Source organism: Piliocolobus tephrosceles, chromosome 15 (assembly GCF_002776525.5).
Source record: "Piliocolobus tephrosceles isolate RC106 chromosome 15, ASM277652v3, whole genome shotgun sequence".
Classification (NCBI taxonomy): Eukaryota; Metazoa; Chordata; class Mammalia; order Primates; family Cercopithecidae; genus Piliocolobus; species Piliocolobus tephrosceles.
The window spans coordinates 106,658,294-106,679,043 of NC_045448.1; the positions used below are offsets into that span (position 1 = coordinate 106,658,294).

Consider the following 20,750-nt stretch of genomic DNA (forward strand, 5'->3'; position numbering starts at 1 on the left):
AATTGGAAAATGAGGGTTTGGATTGGTGGAGGGGATAGGGAGAAAAACACAGGGCAGGCAAATTAGCAGAGCCGTGGGGGACTTGCCCATGGAACTAGCCTGGCTCAGGTGGAGGGTCTGGATTGAAAACAGAGTTACTTGTTTAGGTTGGGTCCTGTGAGATTAGGAAGGAACCTAATAACTAGTGAGTGTGTGTGGGTAGTTAGAGAGAAAAAGCAAGGAAGCTGTAGAAGTTAGGAGGCCTGTACCAGTAAGATTAGCTACAGAAGTAGTAAGTGGACTGTAGAATAAAGTTTCACTTCTAAGGCAAACCATGGCATGGATGCCAAGGGAGACATTAAAATGGATTTGTGGATTTCAGACCATTGAGTGTGTTTAACTTGAGAAGAAGCAGTTCAGTACTGACAGTTAAGGTGCAGACTAGACCCAGACCCAGAAGACTTAGATTCACATCCAGGTTCCAAGTGTGCCTTTGACAAGTTAATTAACTTTTCTGTGCCCCAGTATTCTTGTCTATGAAATGAGTATAGTAAAAGCCCGTAACTCACAACATCTCCTCACACAACTTTGCTACTCAGTTTCCGCTCCTAAAATGAAGAGCACGTATCCATGGAATTTGAGAAGAGGGCACGATTGGTAGGAGGCCGGGTGGTGGTACAGAAAGAAAGAAAAGGAACTGACCATTTTGTGCCCCGTCCACCATCTCACTGGGTTCTGAGCTTCACAGGGATGAGACTTGCTTCATTGTATGCCAGCACCTGGCACTGTACGTGACATAATTGGCACTCAAGAAATATTTATTGAATGACTAAATGCATTTTTGTGTGTAAGTTTAAATATAAATTCAGAAAGTGTTTTAATATATTTAGCTATGTATTTGTCTAACAATTTTGATTAGTTTTTAACCACTAGAAATCATCTTATCAATCATAATTCAATCATAATTATCTGTTATCTGTGAAGTATTTGAGACAATTTTCTTTTTGTTTTACAGACCAGTTGGAATGCCAAAAATGGAAAAAGTCTACTTACATAATCCTAGTTCTGAAGAAACTATTACTTTAGTATCAATATCTGCTACAACATCACATTTTCATGCATCATTTTTTCAAAATAGGGTAAGTTTCTCTGCTATACATGAACTTTCCTAAGTTTGTTCAGTTTGTTCAGTGTATCAGGGGCTGAAATTAAGATGTCATCCAGGCTGAGTCCTTGTCCAGAGGCTCTGGGGGGAAATCACTTCCAGACTCATTAAAGCTGTTGAGAGAATTAGGTTCCTTGTGGTTGTAGAACTGAAACCCCTGTTTGGCTGCTGGCTCTTGGCCTGTGACCCCTCCCAGCAACTCAGGGCCTCCGGGTTCCTTCTCACAGGCCATCCATCTTCAAGCCAGCAACAGCGCATCTTTCCGCTGGCACTTTGTACCTCTCTGGCGTCCTCTTCTGCCTCCAGCGAGAAAACTCTGCTTTAAAGGGCTCCTGTCAGTGGGTCAGGACTCTCTGGATAGTCTCCCTTTTGATTAACTAAAAGGCAGCTGGTTGGGAGCCTTAATTACATCTTAGTCACGGCCTCGGAGATTAGGACATAAAGTCTTGGGCTCCAATTTAAGATTCTCCTTACCACAAATATCCTTTAAAATTTTATTTTTTATTTTCATAGGAAGTATATAAACTTGTTATTAAAAACGTTTTCTCTGACTGAAAAAATAAAAATGATTTCTTAAGTACATTTTAAATTTGAGAGAATACCTAAAGCTTTAATATATAGGTTTCCAAAATAATTAACAAAATAACAAAGATCAGAGGGAAGTAAATGAATGGAACCGAATTTCATCTTCCCAGAGTTTTCACTGCCTCCTTTGAAGGGATGTGATTGGGTAACAAAGAAGAAAGCTTTTAAACCATATAAGATATTGGTTGCTATATTTTTATATCAATTTTGATGTTTACATTTCTCCTTTCTAAAATCCTGTTTCATCATATGTTGTTTACAGTAAAATAAAAAAGCATAACTTTTTCATGTAAAGGTATTTTATAAACAAGGGACTAATAAATCAGCATATTACTTTTGGTAATAAAAAGCTTAATTGTTTTGTGATTCTTGTGTAAATATCCCTTTTCTAAATTATTTCTTAAAATAGCTTTCCCTTGAGTTATTCTTTGTTATCTAAAAGATATTTTCACACTTTTTATAAAAGTGCTATTTATAATAGCCTCCAATAATATAATTCTAAGGCTGGGAGAGACCTGTGTATACACAGGCCGAGCTCCAGAGAGGTCTACTGCAGTCATGCAGTGAGTGACAGGAGCCAAGGTGAAGGTGTAGGTGTTCTGTTATCATCCCCAGTGATTTGTATCATATTACACTTCAGTGAGTGGCCTGTACCTAATACTTTCTATAGAGAAGTGTATTTATGTGTAATGAAACCATCCAGCTTTCAGGCATTGTCAGTATGCAGAGACAGGTTGGGTTAAAGGGCAAAATTGTGAAGTAAAAGTGGAATCAGTTCAAAAATAGTTCACAACTGCACTATACATTTTATTTCTAGCTTGTTAACTTTTTGCTAAGTCAAGCAATATTTTGTTGTTTCTGAACACTCCAAGCTTCACCTGTGTTAAAGGCCAGGGCTTTTACTTTTTTCATTGCTATCATAATACAGAGACTGGAAGAAGAGTTGCAAACAGATTCTTAAACTGGGCTAGGTAAACAGTATAAATGAGGGAAGCAAGCCGAGTGGGATGAGGGGTGTCCTAGAGAACATGTGACCCATTCAAAGAGATCAGCCTCCACTGGGCTCTGGCCAGTGGTTAGCGTGTAAGGAGTCTAAGCCCATGTGCAGTTCTGCTCATTTCTCAAGAAGAGTCAGAAATAAGAATTTTCATGTATCTTCCAGTCTTTACACATTGAAAATCAATTCAATTTTAGAAAGACAGTATGAGCCAAACAACATAAGCCAAAGGCTACTAACTTGACATTTCTGAACTAGACTCTCCTAGGGACTATTTCTATATGTGAATGTTATGCAGAGAATAGTTTCTCTGGAAATTTTTTAGAAGATGAACTAAATGTGTAGGTAATTAAGGCACAGGTTAACCATTCTGTTTTGTGCTGTCAGGTGATGGAATTAAACAATAAGAATAATTACACCTATCAGAATCCACATTTAAATACTCAAGATTTAGCTCAAAGGAGATAGCCAAAATCTTTACTCTCTCCTCTTATCCTTTTTTCTTCTTCTTGCTTTCCATCTTTTTTTCCCTACAGTAAGACACTGACTTAAGAAGCTCGAGAAGTAGAGGGGAGAGATGGAATGAACTCTTGGGGGAAGAAATAACCTATTTCCTCTCCACTTCAGCTTTATGCCAACAATAAGAGCCTTGGGGAAAGATGAATAGAGTTTCTTATGTCGAGGAGAGCAAAATCTTTCTGTATGTTTACTCTAATTGCCTTTGTCATGCTCAGAGTTCTTGGTCAGGTCTTATTTCTTTGACAATAAAACATTGTCTATAACTCAGAGTTTTTAGTTACTAACTGTTATCATCTCTACCTTAACCAAAAAGCAGGAAATACAGAAAAGACTAATTATTTTTAAATTATTTTTCAAACCAAGTTTTACATAATTGTATTTTAATCCGCACATGCAAGTAATCTTGTTAAGGTTTTGATTTTAAGACCACCTGAAAATCAAAAAGAATAGGAATACTAAGAGAGGTACGGGATGTGGTTGTGTAACGATTTATTTCTCTGTATATAAGTTTTTGTAATTATCTATAGTTATCTGTTGATTGAATATGATTATCTAATCAATTATAATTTAAAATTACATAATAGACTGCATTTAGGCCATTTATCTTTCATGGCCATATCATATATAGGCCATAAAATATGCAAGATCTGTTTTGCATCAGAAAATGCAGATTTTTATATTAATATTCTAACAAGTCCAATTGTGGAAATGGTGTGCCTTACACACAATAGAAAACAATAATGTTTTCTTTATTGACTAGAACCTTTTGATTAATTAAATTTTCAGATAAACTGAAGATTAGGATAAACTTTGTTTCAGTCTGTGGCTAAAATTAAAATGTTATAGTTCACTTATTTTGGTATACTTAATGATCAGTCTCTTCTCATGGGTTGAAGGGGCATTAATAAAAATTAATGATTATTTTAATTAGATATAGAAGGACATTGTTCTGTTGATTCCATGCATGTTATTGGAAATTTAACGAAACGCGATGGAGCGGTAGTATGGAATATTATGTAGATAATAAAGAGAATGAAATAGGTCTCTATAGATCTGCAGTAATATACATGACATGCTAATATGTAAGAAAAGCATATTGTAGAGTTGAATATAATGCCTTTTTTTTTTTTTTTCCCCCGAGACAGGGTCTTTCTCTGTCGCCCAGGCTGGAATGCAGTGGCGTGATCTCAGCTCACTGCAACCTCTGCCTCCCAGTTCAAGCAATTCTTGTGCCTCGGCCTCCCCAATAGCTGGGACTACAGGCACCTGCTACCACACCTGGTTAATTTTTGTATTTTTAGTAGAGATGGGTTTTGTCATGTTGGCCAGGCTGGTCTCAAACTCCCAGCCTCAAGCAGTCTGCCTACCTTGGCCTCCCAAAGTGCCGGGATGACAGGCATGACCCACTGCACCCGGCCTATAATGCCATTTTTATAAAAAGCAAAAAATCTATGTATATTTATTTGGGTATATTAATAAGAGCCGGAATAAAGCACAGATTGATTTGCCAGGTTAACTGGATAACCTAATAATGGTGAGAATGGAGGAAGTTTGAGGGTATTAGCTTTTTATTCAGTCATCTTTGCTCTATATCACTAAGTAAAATCAGCTCTTGTTACTTTTGCAGTTTAAAACATGTAAGAAAATGTAAATTAAAAATAGTTTTGCTACCCCACCTATGTGGAAAGAAGGAATTAATTTAACAAATATTTATGAAGTGTCTACTTAAATGCCAGGCACTTAGTTATCAGTGAAAACAGAGATGCTTATCATATATACTCTGGGGAGTTCGGGTAAAGTCAGCAGCAGAGGGAAGGCAAGCATGATAAATAAGTAAATTTTATACATCTCAGAAGATGTTACAAGGTCAGAAGAAAAGTGTGAGATCAGAGGCTTAGGTGTGCACAGGGAAGGGTGTAAGATCAGAGGCTTAGGTGTGCACAGGGAAGAGTATGAGATCAGAGGCTTAGGTGTGCACAGGGAAGAGTGTGAGATCAGAGGCTTAGGCATGCCATTTTCAATAGGGTGGTCAGGGTAGGCTTTATTCAGAAGGTGACATTGGAACGAAGACTCAAAGGGGTGAGGTGGGACTGTTTGGCGGAAAGTGAAACATGGAAGAAAAGCATTCTAGCAGGAAGGACCAGGCAGTACAAAGGCTCCATTGTTGAAAGCAGGCCTGGTGTTCAAAGACAGCTAGACCAGAGTGAGCACAGATGAGAGGAGAAGTAAGGGGGCAGACCATGAAGGGCCTTACAAGCTGTGGTTTGACTTGACTCTTTTTCCTGAATGACATGGAAAGCCATCAAAGGGTTTTGAACAGAGGAATGAAATTGTAGCTTTAGGTTTTAAAAGGATCATTGTTCATCAAAAGTAGGACAAGGGACACCAGTCACATTGGCTGTTGCCATACTCCAGGGTAAGAAGATGATTAGATGATTACTCTGACCAGAGTGATACACGGAAGAGGTGAAGAAAGGAGTTGGACTTGGGATACAGGGATACCTTGGAGATATTATGGGTTCAGTTCCAGACCACTGCAGTAAGCCAGTCACAGAATTTTTTTGTTTCCCCATATATATCAAAGTTATGTTTATACTGTGGCCTATTAAGTGCAGTAACATTGTATCTAAAAAATTTACATACCTTAATTTCAAAAATACTTTATTGCTAAAAGCTGATCATGATCCTGCCAGCCTTCTGCAAGTCATAGTCTTTTTGCTGGTGGAGGGCCTTGCCTCGGTGTTGACAGCCACCGACTGATCAGGGTAGTGGTTGCTGAAGGTTGGGATGGCCATGACAGTTGCTTAAAATAAGACGGCAGTGAAGAGTGCAGCATCCACTGATTCTTCTTTTCACAAAAGATTCCTCTGTAGCGTGCAATGCTGTTTAATAGCATTTTACCCACAGTAGAACTTCTTTCAAAATTGGAGTCAATCCTTTCAAACCCTGCCTCTTAAGTTTATGTGGTATTCTAAATTCTTTGCTGTCATGTCAACATATTCACAGCATCTTCACTGGGAGTAGATTTCATCTCAAGAAACCACTTTTTTTGCTCATCCCTAAGAAACAACAACTCTTCTGTTCACGTTTTATCATGGGATTGCGCCAGTTCATTCACAGCTATAGATGCCACTTCTGATTCTTTTCTCTTGCTGTTTCTGCCACATCTACAGTGACTTTTCCACTGAAGTCTTGAGCCCTTCAGAGTCATCCAAAAGGGTTGGAATTAACTTCTTCCAACCTCCTATTGTTGACATTTTAACCTCCTCCCATGGATCGCAAATGTTCTTCCCCCTCCCCCGCCAGGACAGAGTCTCGCTCTGTCGCCCAGGCTGGAGTGCACTGGCACAATCTTGGCTCGCTGCAGCCTCTGCCTCCCAGGTTCAAGCAGTTCTCCTGCCTCAGCCTCCTGAGTAGCTGGGATTACAGGCCCACTCCACCACTCCCAGCTAATTTTTTTTTTTTTTTTTTTTTTTAATAGAGACAGGTTTCACCATGTTGGCAAGGCTGGTCTCGAACTCCTGACTCAGGTGATCCACCTCCCTTAGCCTCCCAAAGTGCTGGGATTACAGACTGGAGCCACTGTGCCCAGCTACAAATGTTCGTAATGGCATTTAGAATGGTGACTCCTTTCCAGGAGGTTTTCAGTGGACTTTGCCCAGATCCATCAGAGGAATCACCCTTTGTGGCAGCTATAGCTTTAAGAAATGTATTTCTTAAATAACAAGACTTTTGCAGCTTGAAGTTACTCCTTGATCCTTGGCTGAAGAATGGATGTTGTGTTAGCAGGTGTGAAAACAACTGCATCTTCTTGTACATTTTCATCAGAGCTCCTTGGTGACAGTTACCTTGTCACTGAGCAGTAATATTTGGAAAGAAATCTTTTTTCTGAGCATTAGGTCTCAACAGTGGGGTTTAAATATTCAGTAAACCTTGTTATAAATAGATGTGCTGTTATCTAGGCGTTGTCCATTGATGGAGCACAGGCAGAGTAGATTTAGCACAATTCTTAAGGTCTCTAGAATTTTCAAATGGCAGATGAGCACTGGCTTCAACTTAAAGTCACTAGCTGTGTTAGTCCCTAATAAGAGAGTCAACCTGTCCTTTGAAGCTTTGAAGCCAGGCACTGACTTGTCCTCTTTAGATGGCATCTTCCAACAGAAGGCTGTTTCATCTACATGGAAAATTTGTTGTTTAGCGTGGCCGTGTTCATCAGTGATCTTAGCTAGATCTTCTGGATAACTTGCTGCAACTTGGACATCAGCATTTAATGCTTCACCTTGCGCTTTTATGTGATGGAGCTGGCTTCTTTTCTTAAACCTCATGAATGGATCTCTTTTAGCTTCCAGCTGTTCTGCAGCTTCCTCCCCTCTGTCAGTCTTCACAGAATTAAAGAGAGTCAGGGCCTTGCTCTGGATTAGGCTTTGGCTTAAGAGAATGCTGTGGCAAGGACAGGCGTGGTGGCTCACGCCTGTAGTCCCAGCACTTTGGGAGGCTGAGGCAGGTGGATCACCTCGGGTCAGGAGTCCAAAACCAACCTGGCCAACATGGTGAAACCCATCTCTACTAAAAATACAAAAATTGGTTGTGGTGGTGTGCACCTGTAATCTCAGTTACTCAGGAGGCTGAGGCACAAGAATCACTTGAACCCGGAAGGCGGAGATTGCAGTGAGCCAAGACCACACCATTGCACTCCAGCCTGGGCATCAAGCGAAACTCCATCTCAAAAAAAAAAAGAGAGAATGCTTTGGCTGCTTAGCTCTTCCATCCAGACCACTAAAGCTTTCTCCCTATCAGCAGTAAGGCAGTTTTCCTTCTTTACCAGGTGTGTGTTCACTGGAGTGAGTGGCATTTTTAACTTCCTTCAACAACTTTTCCTTTGCATTCACAGCTTGGCTGTTTGGCACTAAAGGCCTAGCTTTGAGCCTCTCTTGGCTTTCAGCATGTCTTCCTCACTAACCTTATCATTTCCAGCTTTTGGTTTAAAGTGAGAGATGTGCAACTCTTCCTTTTACTCGAACACTTACAGGCCATTGTAGGGCGACTAATTGGCCTAATTGTAATATTATTGTATCTCAGGAATAGAGAAACTTAAGGAGAGGAGGGGAGTTGGGAGAACAGTGGTTGGTGGAGCAATGAGAACATACGTAACCTTTTTCATTTTAAGCTTGCCATCTTATATGGGCATAGTTTGTGGTGCCCTAAAACAATTTCAGTAGCAACATCAAAGATCACAGATCATGCAGATGTAATAATAATGAAAAATTGGGAAATACTTCAAGATCGCCAAAATGTGACACAGAGATACAAAGTGAGTACATGCTGCTGGAAAAATGGCACTGGTAGACTTGCTCGATGCAGGGTTGCAAAACGGTAGTACCCGCGAAGTGCAGTAAAGCGAAGCACAATAAAATGAGATATGCCTGTATAAAGGTACACCCAACAGGATTTCCTGATGTGGGATTTGAGAGAAAGAGAAGAGTCAAAGTTGACTCTAGAGTTTTGTCCTGAACTCTAGTCCTCAACTAGAAGGACAAAGTCGCAGTCAGCTGAATTGAAGAAGGCAGAGGTAGAGCAGGTTTCGCAGGTACAACCAGTAATTCAATTTGGACGTGTTAGATTTCAGGTATCTCCTAGATATCCAAGAGGAGGTGGCAAGTAGGCAGTTAGTATATGAGTTTGGTATATGAGGACTAGACTAGAAATAGAGATTTAGGAGTCACTAGTGTAGATATGAAGCCATGGATCTGGGTGAGATCACCAAGGAAAGAAAAAGCCCAGGGACTGAGCTATGGTACAGTGCTGACTTGGGAAAATTACAGTTTCTTAGTGGTATTACTAGAAACTCAGATCTCCTATCCGTCAGCTATATACTAGATGTCCAGTTCCAATAGTGGCAGAAAACTGCACTAAAAATTAAACAATCCATGGTGATTTTCCTAACTCTTTGGAGTTTAGATGGGCCTTAAAGGGGTATTGTTTGAATCGAGACATTTTTAAATCAAATTAAGTTCCCATAAACACTTTAAAGGACACCGGTTTTCCTCTGGATACATTTTCCATTATACACATAGGCTTCAGGAATCTCCTCATTGACACTAGAACTGGTCTTGGGTGGGAATACCACAATTCTATAACTGTCACTTTTTTTAGAGAATATTTCAGATTTTTTTAGGTGGATACACAGCATTTATTGTACTAATTTTGCTACTTTTTTTTTTTCTTTCAACTTTTAAGTTCAGCGACACGTGCAGGATGTGCAGGTTCGTTACATAGGTAGATGTTTTTTTCACGTTTTTTAATATCGGAAACTGAGACCCACGTTACAGTTCAAGGGCACCTTACCGTCACGTTCAGCCTGGATTAAGGGTGTGTTTTCCCAGAGAGAATGGCACTGGTGGTCTCAACTCTACCAAGGAAACATTAAATTTTCTGCTTGATGAGACCACTGACAGGGATTCAGACCACACACCTCCATGAGTACTGATACATAGTGCAAATTTTAAGAGTAAGTTAGTTTTCCTCCCTTCCTGCAGTGCCCAGAATGAGTCACATAAGTTTTCCTCACTGCCCCTTTCTGTGGCTTGGGTTTGTACTTGTCATCCTCACTCCTTGTTTTATTTGAGGATCTGTTAAGTCTGCATTTTTTAACATTCTCTTATTCTTCTTTTTTTTATTCTTGGTATGGTATAAAACATCGGTATTACAGGCACTGGCATCTTAGATGGGAAAACGATATTGTCATTTTTGGTTTTATTTTGTTTTGTTCATATTGCCAGAGAGTCCTCTCTGTGTCTCTCAGTGTCAGTTCTGTGAATCCTTACATTGTCAGAGGGAGTTAGGAAGGTGATGAAAGGGTGACCAGTCATACGATTCTGTGGAATTAAATTCACGACAATAAAACGTGTGGGTGGACTGCCTGAACTCAGTGATATTATCCACTTCTTTTCAAGATTTTGTTGTTTTAAAGTTAATTTGGCTTTAATCTTGCCCACCAACAGTTAAACCTAAACATTCAATTATTTGTTCTTATTCCAAGGGAACATGAACACTGAGACCCTCATAAAAAAAGGTCCAGGCTAAAATATGCTTGAGTGAGTCCGTAACCCTTGTGGATTCACCCAAAATAGTACATATATATATTTATGTATATGTGTATATACACACACACACAGATATATTTAATATATATTCTATATGTGTTTGTTTTTAAATTACAATATACTTGCAGTAAAATTCGACCTTTTAGTATATAGTTCTGAGTTTTGACAAACCCGCAAGGTCATATAATCAACAACTTGGTCAACTCAAACCACTGAGTGTAGCCTATTCCAGAAGATTGTATTAATGGAACTATGTAGCATATAGTGTTTTTAGTCTGGCTTCTTTCTTTTAGCATAATGCATTTCATATTGGTGGGTGTAGTAGGCTGTATCAGTTCTTTGTACCACTTAATTATTATGGAATAGTATTTCATTGGCTGGCAGTGTCACTGTGTGTTTATTCATTCACCAGTTGAAGACTTTTGGGGAGTTTCCAGTTTGGAATTATTATTTAAACCCACTGTAAATATTTACATACAGATTTTAACAGTTTTTTTTATAACAACTCTACCCGTTTGTATCCCCTGAGAAACAAGTGAGAGTTTCGGTTGCCCCACGTTGCTATTAGCACGCCGTATTCTGAGGTTTGTGTGTTCTGTGATGCGAGTCATTCAGCTCGGTGTACAGTGTTAGGCCATTTTTATTTTAACCTGCGTTCTCCAGTGAAAATTGATGTTGAGCATCTTTTTATTTGCCATCCATATGTTTTCTTTGGTGAAGTGTCTGTTCGGTTCTTTTGCCTGTTTTTTAAGTTGAGTTGTTTGTTTTTTCATTGAGTTCATGAGAGTTCCTTATGTGTTCAGGATACGAGTCTTTCTTGTGATACGTGATTTGCAAGTCTTTTCTTCCAGTTTGTGTCATACCTTTTCATTCTATATCTTTGAAAGAGCAGAAGTTTATAATGTTCATGGTGTCCAGTTTATCAAATTGTTCTTTTATGAGTCATGCTTTGGGAGTTGTAGCTAGGAAATCTTTGCCTAATCCAAAGTCACAAAGATTTTCTCCATTTTTTTCTTTCCTCGAAGTACAGCTGGCCCTCTGCAGCGATGAGCTGCTTATCCATGGGTCTAGTCAACTGCAGGTCAAAACTATTTGAGAAAAAAAAAAAAATAGTGCTTCTGTACTGAACAAGACTTTTATTGTCTATACATGTTCAGACAAATAATATGGTATAAACTATTCACATAGCATTTACATTGTATTAAGTATTACAAGTAATGTAGAGATTATTTAAAGTTTCCCCGGGAGATACGTGCATAGCCAGGAGGATAGGCATAGGTTATATGCAAATGCTGCTTTGTTTGATAGCAGAGACTTCAGCATCCACAGGTGTTGGAATCTGCATGAAGTCCTGGAGCCAATCCCAGAGATACTGAGGGACAGCCATCATAGTTTTAGATTTTAGATTTAGATCTACAGTCCATTTTTAGCTGCTGTTTGTTTATGGTATAAGATATGAATTGAGGATTGTTTTGATTTGTTTTGCATATGGATATTCGTTTGTTCCTGGACTATCTGTTGAAAAAGACTATCCATTGAAAAAGACTATCCTTTTTCATTGAAATCCCACTGTATTTTTGTTGAAAGTCAGTTGACCTTGTGTATGTGTGAGTCTGGTTTTGGGCTCTTCACTATGTTCTAATATGTTCTAATAGACTCTGAAATACCTGTCATTTCACCAGCCCATACGGTTTTGATAACTGTGGCTTTATAATAATTCTTAGAATTAGACACTATGACTCCTCCAGTTTTGATTTTTCTCTTTCAGAATTTCCTTAGCTTTTCTTATTTCTTTTCTTTATCATGTAAATTTTAGAATCAGCCTATCAGTTTCTTAAAAAAAAAAATCTGAGATTTTTATCATGTTCTTTTGAATTAACTTTAAATGTACAGAAAAGTAATACTTTCCATATATTCCTCACTCTAACATTCTTCTGATATTAACATCTTATATAATCATAGTACAATGTTCAAACCAGGAAACTAGCATTAATACGATACCATTAACTAAAGAATTTTTATGAATTCCATCAGTTTTTCTATCAATGTACTACTTTTTCTGTTTTAGGATCCTATTTCACATTGCATTTAGTTGTTACTTCTTCTTAGACTGAAATTTTGGTTCCACTTGCATTGGATATGTAAATCCATTTCAGGAGAACTACCTAATATTGAGTCTTCTAACCCATGAACACAGTATTTCCATTTATTTGTCTTCTTCGGTTACTTTCAGTAATGTTTTATAGTTTTCAGCTCACAGAACTTGCACATTATTAGATTTATACCTCAGTATTTCTTTGTGTGTGTGTTATCCTAAATAGTATGTTTTTAAAAATTAGAATTTCACTTGTTCATTGCTGGTATATGGAGATACAATTGATCATTTTATGTTGACCTTGATTCCCATGACTTTTTAAAACTCTTTTAGGAGCATTTTTATAGGGATTTTTCGGTATGGAAAGCCATGTTATCTGAATAAAAACTGATTTTTCTTCTGTACTAATGTGTAATGCCTTTTATTTTTTTTTTTTTTTCGTGCTTCTTTGCACTTTGTTTTTGTTTTTTGAGATCGAGTCTCACTCTGTCGCCAGGCTGGAGTACAGTGGCGCAATCTCTGCTCACTGCAACCTCTGCCTCCCTGTTCAAGCGATTCTCCTGCCTCAGCCCCCTGAGTAGCTGGGACTACAGGCGTGTGCCACCACACCCAGCTAATTTTTGTAATTTTAGTAGAGACCGGGTTTCACCATGTTGGCCAGGATGGTCTCAATCTCTTGACCTTGTGATCCACCCACCTCAGCTTCCCAAAGTGCTGGGATTACAGGCATGAGCCACCGCTCCTGGCCCTCTTTGCACTTCTGATACAGTGTTAAATAGCTGTCGTAAGAGAGGGCATCCTTGCCTTGTTTTAAATTTTGGAGGAAAAGCATTCAGTCATTCACCATTAAATACTATGGTAGCTCCTAGGACAGGAGTGTCCAATCTTTGCTTACCTGGAGCATACTGGAAGAAGAATTGTCTTGGGCCACACGTAAAATACACGAATGATAGGTGATGAGCTAAAAAAAAAAAACAACCACACAGAAACTCAATGTTTTAAGAAAGTTTGCAAATTTGCATTGGGCCCATTTCAAGCTATCCTGGGCTTCATGCAGCCCATGGACCACAAAATGGACAAGCTTCTTTAGGGTTTTTGCAGATGTTCTTTATAATATTGAGGGAGTTCTCTTCTATTGACTTAGTTTACTGAGATTTTTAATCATGAATCGATACTAAATTTTGTCAAATTACATGCTGCTATTGAGATGATCTTGTGCTTTTTCTTTAGTCTGTTAAGTAAATTACATTGATTTGATTTTTGAATGTTGAACTGGAATTGCATTTCCAAGATAAAAACTACTTGGTTGCTGGTTGTCAGTTGTACCCTTTAGTCATTAAGGAGAATTTACAAAGCAAATGAAACCCAATTCAGCTACTTAACCTAGGAATGGGGCCCTGGCTGAAGACTGCTCTCTGCCATTTTAAAAGCAAGAAGAAACTCAAACTCACCTTTTCTGTTGGAGGTGAGCTGAAACTCCAGAAAGGAGTTACCTGCCTTTTATCAGTATGGAAGCAAGGCAACTTGCCTTCACTGTTGGAAGCAAGCAAAACTCCATAAAAGAAGTTGTACAGTAAAATAAACTTTAGATGTCAACCAAATTTGGGGATATTAGGGATTCTCTTGAGGGAGGGGATCTCCCAGGCCTCAGCAAATTGTCTCATTGGTTTGAGCGGTAAGGATAGATCAAGTTGGTATCAAGCACTGACAGGAGATTTGTCAAAGATCAGGGGCACCTCCACTCAGAATCCCTGTGGTTAGTAATTGTGAACCCAAAATATCTGAGACAGGTCTCAGTCAATGTAAAAAGTTTATTTTGCCAAGGTTACAGCCATGCCTGTCACACAGCCTCAGGGGGTTCCTGATGATATGTGCCCAAGGCGGTTGGGGCACAGCTTGTTTTTATGCATTTTAGGGAGGCATATTACATAAGTCAATACATGTTAGATTTACATTGGTTTGATCTGAGTGGGCAAGACAGCTTAAGTGAGGGGCTTCCAGGTCATAGGGAGATTTAAACATATTCTTTTTAATTAATTTGTTTATGTTGATACGGGGTCTCACTGTGTCACCCAGGCTGGAGTGCAGTGGTGTGATCTTGGCTCACTGCAACCTCTGCCCACTCAGCTCAAGTGATCCTACCTCTTCAGTGTCCTAAGTAACTAGGACCACAGACGCCTGCCACCATGCCTGGCTAAGTTTTTTGTATTTTTTTTTTTTCGGTGGAGGCTGGGTTTCACCATGTTGCCCAGACTGGTCTGGAACTCCTGAGCTCAAGGGATCCACCCTCCTCGGAATCCTAAAGTGCTGGAATTACAGGCTTGAGCAACCACACTCGCCAGATTAAACATACTACGATTGGTAGTTGGTTAGAAGAGTTATCAGCAGTAGAAAGGAGTGGCTGAGTCAAGATGAAGGGTTGTGGAGACCAAAGTTTTATTGTGCAGAAGAAGCCTCCAGGTAGCAGGCTTCAGAGGAAATAGATTGTAAATGTTTCTTTTCAGACCTAATGTTTGTGTTAATGTTAATACTGGAGGTACATAATGAGGCGTGTCTAATCCCCTCTTCCACAATGCCTGAACTAGATGTTCTGATTAACTCGGAAGTGTTCTTGGCCGAGAGGAGGAGTTCATTCAGATGGTAGGGGAGGGTCTTAGAATTTCATATTTGGTTTACATTTACCAAGTTTTTCACCAAAGCTAAAAGTTGCTAAGAGTTAGCATTGTTCCATGTAATTGAGACTACTTAAGAAACAGTTTTACATCCAAGGTGTTTTGGAGAAAGATAATATGGCAAATTTGGTGGGAGCAGGTTTGTTTAGAGGGTTACAGGATTGTTTTAAGCCAAAGGTTTGAGCGAGTTGTGAAAGGTTTGTAAAACATTTAATATTGTAAAAGAAATTCTGTGTGTGTGCATATTGGCTAATACTAAAAAAGTATTCATATTTTTCATAAATTGAACATTAAAAAAGCACAACATGGAAAAAGAAACCCAACTACTTGGTCAAGATGTGTTACCTATTTTATATCTTGCCTCGATTCAGTTTCCCATTACTTCGTAGAAAGTTGTGTTTCTATGTTTATGAAGGATGTTGGCTTATAGTTTTTAAGTCTTTGTGTGCTCTTGATATCAGGTTAATGCTGAATTATGAATGTTCTCTCCTGTGTGTTGGAAAGTTTATGTAACGTAGGTATTATTTCTTTCTTAAATGGTTGGTAGAGAATTCATTTCCACGAGTTAAATCATTTAAGCTCGGGCTTTTCTTGGTGGGAAGATTTTAAACCACAAATTAAATTTTAACTGTGTACAGGACTATTTCAGTTTGAATGAGCTTTGGCAGATTGTGTCATATCTAGCTGACTGTCAAAGAATGTGTCCATTTCTCCTAGCTGTTAAATTTATGGGCATAGAGTTGCTTGTAATACTCCTTTATCATTCTTTCTGTGTGTAAAGGGTATGCAGTGATATCTACATTTCAGTTCCTTATACTTTTGACTTCTCCCTTTTTAACACAGTCACTCTTTGTAGGGTTTTATCCATTTTACAGAGTTTTTGAGCACCAGCTTCAGTTTTATTGATTTTTTTTTTTTTTTTTTGGCTACTTTCTGTTTTCTGTTTCATTAATTTTTGCTCTATTTTCCTTCCTTTTGCTTACTCTGGGTTTAATTTATTCTTTTTCTAGTGTCTCAAAACAGAAATGTAGATTATTGATGTGAAACATTTCTGTTCCAAATAAGCATGTACTGCTATAAATTTTCCTCCAAGTATTGCTTTACCTGCAACCTACAGATTTTAATATTGTGCTTTCATTTCCAGTCAATTCAAAATATTTTATAATTTCTCTTGTTGCTACTTACTTCCCCCATGGCTTATTTTAGAAACATGTTGTTTAATTTCAGACTATTCGAGGGTTTGCCAGATGTCTTCCTGTTGCTAATTTCTGGCTCGGGTGTGAATAGCACCAGTGTCCACAGTTTCCAGGGTTTTTGTGCTCTGGTGCATGTTTACACAGTCAGCCTGTAGCCATGTGTAAACATGTTAGCTGCATTTTTAGCTGACACTCCTGTATAATAGCCTCCTCTTCTTCCCTTCCCTGCCCTGGGTGAGCCAGTGTTCCCACTCCGTCCATCCTTGGAAGTTGCTTGTCTTTCCTACAGTTTTGGACTAGTTGATAATCTCACTCTCTGATGGGTTCAAGAAAAGTCGTGAATTACTGTAATTATTCTTTTGTTGCATTATATTACAGTAATGTAGTGCAACAAAAGAATAATTACAAAAATTCACAACTTGTAAATTATTCTTTTGCTGGTGGTAATGTAGGAGACATACTCTGTCTAGACATCTTTCTTCAGACTAAGGTGAAGCCAGAGTCCTACTACCATATATTTTGAGCTATAATTTAGGTAGCATTTTAGAGTTCTAGCCATAGAGGCAGAATGAGACAGGTTGATGGCTTTACATATTAAAATGTATTTTAAGGCTTTGTTGCAGGGCGCAGAACCGCAATTTCAGTCTCTTGAACGTGGGAGTAGCCCTATTGTTTTGTGGTAGTAACATTTTACTTTACTAACTATAGTGACATTCTCAATTTGCAGAAAGTAACAGGAGTGAGTTCCTGCACATACATTTACCCCTGCCTTCTTTCCTATTTAAGTTGCCGGGACATTTTGTTTCTTGTGTAGATGGAAGGCAGATTTCAGAAGGTTGAGGCCTGGGCTTATTCTTTAGGCTAAAACAAGTCACTGCTTAGTAGTACAGTAGTATATCTATATGAAAAGCTCAGCTTTAATGCAACTTATATCTGATTTTTGATCATGAAACAGCCTGTAATTAGGTACTTCATGCCAGCCTAGTGATTGTTAAATGAACAAAATCTAGGAAACCATCTGCTGTACAAGGCTGTGTCTATAATGGACAAAGGATGTGTGACCGTAGACATTCAATATGGAAGACATCTTTTTAATTATTTTCCATTGCTAACTTAAATCTTAAACTTTTAAAGGAAAAACTAGTTTATGGAAATGATTCTAAGATACTTATTTCAGGAACTTGAGCTGTATCATTTTTTTTCTTGTTATGAATTTAACTTTATTTCTTTTCTGTTTCAGAAAATTCTTCCAGGAGGAAATACATCGTTTGATGTAGTTTTTCTTGCAAGAGTAGTAGGAAATGTAGAAAATACTTTATTTATTAATACATCTAATCATGGGGTATTTACTTACCAGGTAAGAGCCGGAAGTAAAACTTATTTTATACAATATGATCATTACCTCTGCCTTATGTGCCAGCCTTTTAAGAACTCAGGAACTCAGAGGATAATAGAAAAGGTAGGAGTTTAGACTTAGAGCATTGTTATACTTACAGTGAGTATCTGTATTCAAATGAGACTGAACAGGTGATTTTAAAGCGACAGCTAAAGTGTTAATGTAAGATTGGTCGACAATAGTGAAAAGTACTTTCATACTGACTTACACATTCTTGTTTAATTTTTACTTTTACACACTTATGAAGCACGCTTGATAATAGTGTCAAGATTAAAACATTCATGCCTACTTTAAGTTTTTTTTATAAACTTATTTTTACATAGAATTTTGGTTTAGGTCATTAAGGAAAGTTAATGTATGTAGGAGTCACATAGTAAATCTTTTTGTATATCAGCTGTTATTCTGTTTGTGAATCAAGATTTTTGTATATCAAGACTATTAAGGCTGGGTATGGTAGTTCACATGTGTAATCCCAGCACTGTGGGAGGCCAAGGTAGGAGGCTCACTTGAAGCCAAGAGTTCAAGACCAGCCTGGGCAACAAAGCAAGACCTCATCTCTACAAAAAACATTTTTAAAAATTAACTGGGCACAGTGGTGAGCACTTGTAGCCTCAGCTACTCAGGAGGCTAAAGTGGGAGGATCACTTGAGCTCAAGAGTTAAAGGCCACAGTGAACTATGATTACACCACTGTACTCCACCCTGGGTGACACATCAAGACCACGTCTCTAAAAGAAAAAAAAAAAAAAAAAACAAAGATTCTTAACAATAATTGCTCATGCTCATATTTGTCCAGCAGTGTACTATACATGCCCTACTGCCTATGGTATAGATACAGTTATTGTTGAAGTTGAAGTTTTAAAAGGTTTGCCCGTGCTATTAGTAAGTTATTGAGGGGGACTCAAACTCACGTCTTTGTAACTATAAAGACCGTAATCTTTACCACTGTGCTGTGCTGCCAGTGGAACTCGAGTGTTAGCTCTGACAATTACAGGTCCTGTGTGTGTGTGTTTTGTTTTGTTTTTTTAAACATTTTCTCCCCAGTACCCATTAACTCTGACACATCATATAAAATAAGGGTCAGAGTCAGGGTTCCCTTTCAGTAAGAACCGTGTCTTCTGTTTCTGTATGGTGAGTAAATCTAACGATTGCTTAGTAGACATTCAGTACGCTGTTGATGCTTGGTTCAGTAATTTTGAAGTGCTAGACAGATCATACCCATTTCACATGTACTTGTTGAGTAAATGAAAAGACTGTCACAAAAATGAAAGTCATTGCCCCGTGACGGCGTCTCCCAACAGACCTAGGTGATCACAGCCAATCTGGACTGTCGAGGGTCATGATCAGGTTGTTCCCATGGTGACCCCAGTGGCCAGCTGTCTTCTTTCTTTACCTCTTCACATCTAATGTTTCACCAAGTCTTCCTCCCAAATATATCTACAGTCTGTTTACTTCCCTCCGCCTCACTGCCACTGCTGTCTTCCAAGCCACTCTTGCTGGATTACACTTCAGCTGTCTGAATGCCCTCCACTCTCCCCCAACACCTACAGCCGTCTGTTACTCACACTGTAGCAGAGGGATTTTTTTAAAAAATCTTTTTATTGGTATCCAGTCTGTCTCCAGTACTACGATGTAAGTTTCATGAGACCCAGCACATTATCTGTTTTTTTACTGTTGAATTGTTCACTATTGTACACCTAGCACTTCATAGACACTTAATAAATAGCAGTATATTAATAATATCATTTGAATTACTGGTTTACCCTGCTTAGTCAACCTAGGGCCATCCCATGTGGGAATGAGCTGGGTCTAGGCTTGGTATTTGAGAAGTTACCTGGGCGGTGGATCCATCTTCTGATGGTTGGGGTCAGGAAATCTTTTGACTCCCTATTTTCTTCTTTTGTCTATTGCATGCCTTCTTGAAGGACTATTATTCGATTTCTAATATATTAAAGAAATCATTCTGAATTCACTTACATAGTAAATCAAATATGTAGCCAAATCATGTACAGAAACAGCATTTGTGGGGTTTTTTTTAAAATAAAGGGATTGTTAATATTTTTCCATATAAATTAGATTTGCCAGTCTCCCTAGATCAGTTATAACTAAAAATATTAATTTTAAAAACAACTAAAATTGCATTGTTTTTTCCTCCATTGAAACAGGTATTTGGTGTTGGAGTTCCAAATCCATATCGATTGAGGCCATTCCTTGGGGCCAGAGTCCCTGTGAATAGTAGTTTCTCACCTATAATAAACATCCACAACCCTCACAGCGAGCCTTTACAGGTGAGTTTATGATGCTGATTTTGAATAAGCTTCATCTTGGTGTGGGAATTAATGTCTTAGCATGAAATCTCAGTTTGTTACAGTTTCCAAGACTATTTAAAATAATAGAGCTTTATAGATGTATTGAAGAGGGGTATTACTTTTAGTACAGCTTGCTGGAGTCTGAATTTTGGAGTACAGTGGTCTGGATTTTGAATTTTTGGAATCATTTTTAAAACAACTGTGGCTTCTCTGGTGTTATAGTTTAGGCAGCTCTGCATTTAAAGAAGAGTTTTTAGCTACACAAGGCTGCTTTTTTTTTCCCTGCATTTCAACACCTTCTGGCCCAATATCCATGTTTTTTAAAACAGTTCAAGTTTATTTCTGGAAATAATAAATTTTTGGTGATGGCAGCCTAGAAATTAAAATCCAGGGAAAGGGTAATATAGAATTATGATTAAAAGTAAACTTGTTTTTTATTTTAAAAATTCAACTTCTTGTCTTCCCTAATCTTCTAGTAGTAATTGTTTTCAAGTGTGAAGTTCCTCCTCACCAGCTCGTCTCTTTCACAGTGGGAGTGGTTAGTGTCATTCCTTCAGAGGTTTTCTGAAATGTATACCTTACATCCTAGGGACTTAACTGTGTGACATGTGCAACGTCTGTGGCTTCTAGTGGTGTTGTCTGCGTTAAAAGTAGATGTGAATGCTTTCTAGAATAGTCCAGGGTGCCAGAGTTCTTTCAGACCAACACTGAAGGACTTAAAGCAGCTTGAAAATG

At 38.4% G+C, this 20,750-nt stretch overlaps 1 protein-coding gene across 2 annotated transcripts in view; it reads left to right on the forward strand.

Moving 5' to 3' along the window:
* The window catches only part of TMEM131 (transmembrane protein 131), a 243,055-nt gene that overhangs the window by 138,385 nt on the left and 83,920 nt on the right, over positions 1-20,750 (forward strand). For both annotated transcript variants that reach the window (XM_023211442.2, XM_023211443.2), the window contains exons 5-7: positions 995-1,118; positions 17,552-17,668; positions 19,872-19,994. In XM_023211442.2, the coding sequence (XP_023067210.1) occupies positions 995-1,118; positions 17,552-17,668; positions 19,872-19,994 (364 nt within the window). The remainder of the gene's footprint in view (positions 1-994; positions 1,119-17,551; positions 17,669-19,871; positions 19,995-20,750) is intronic.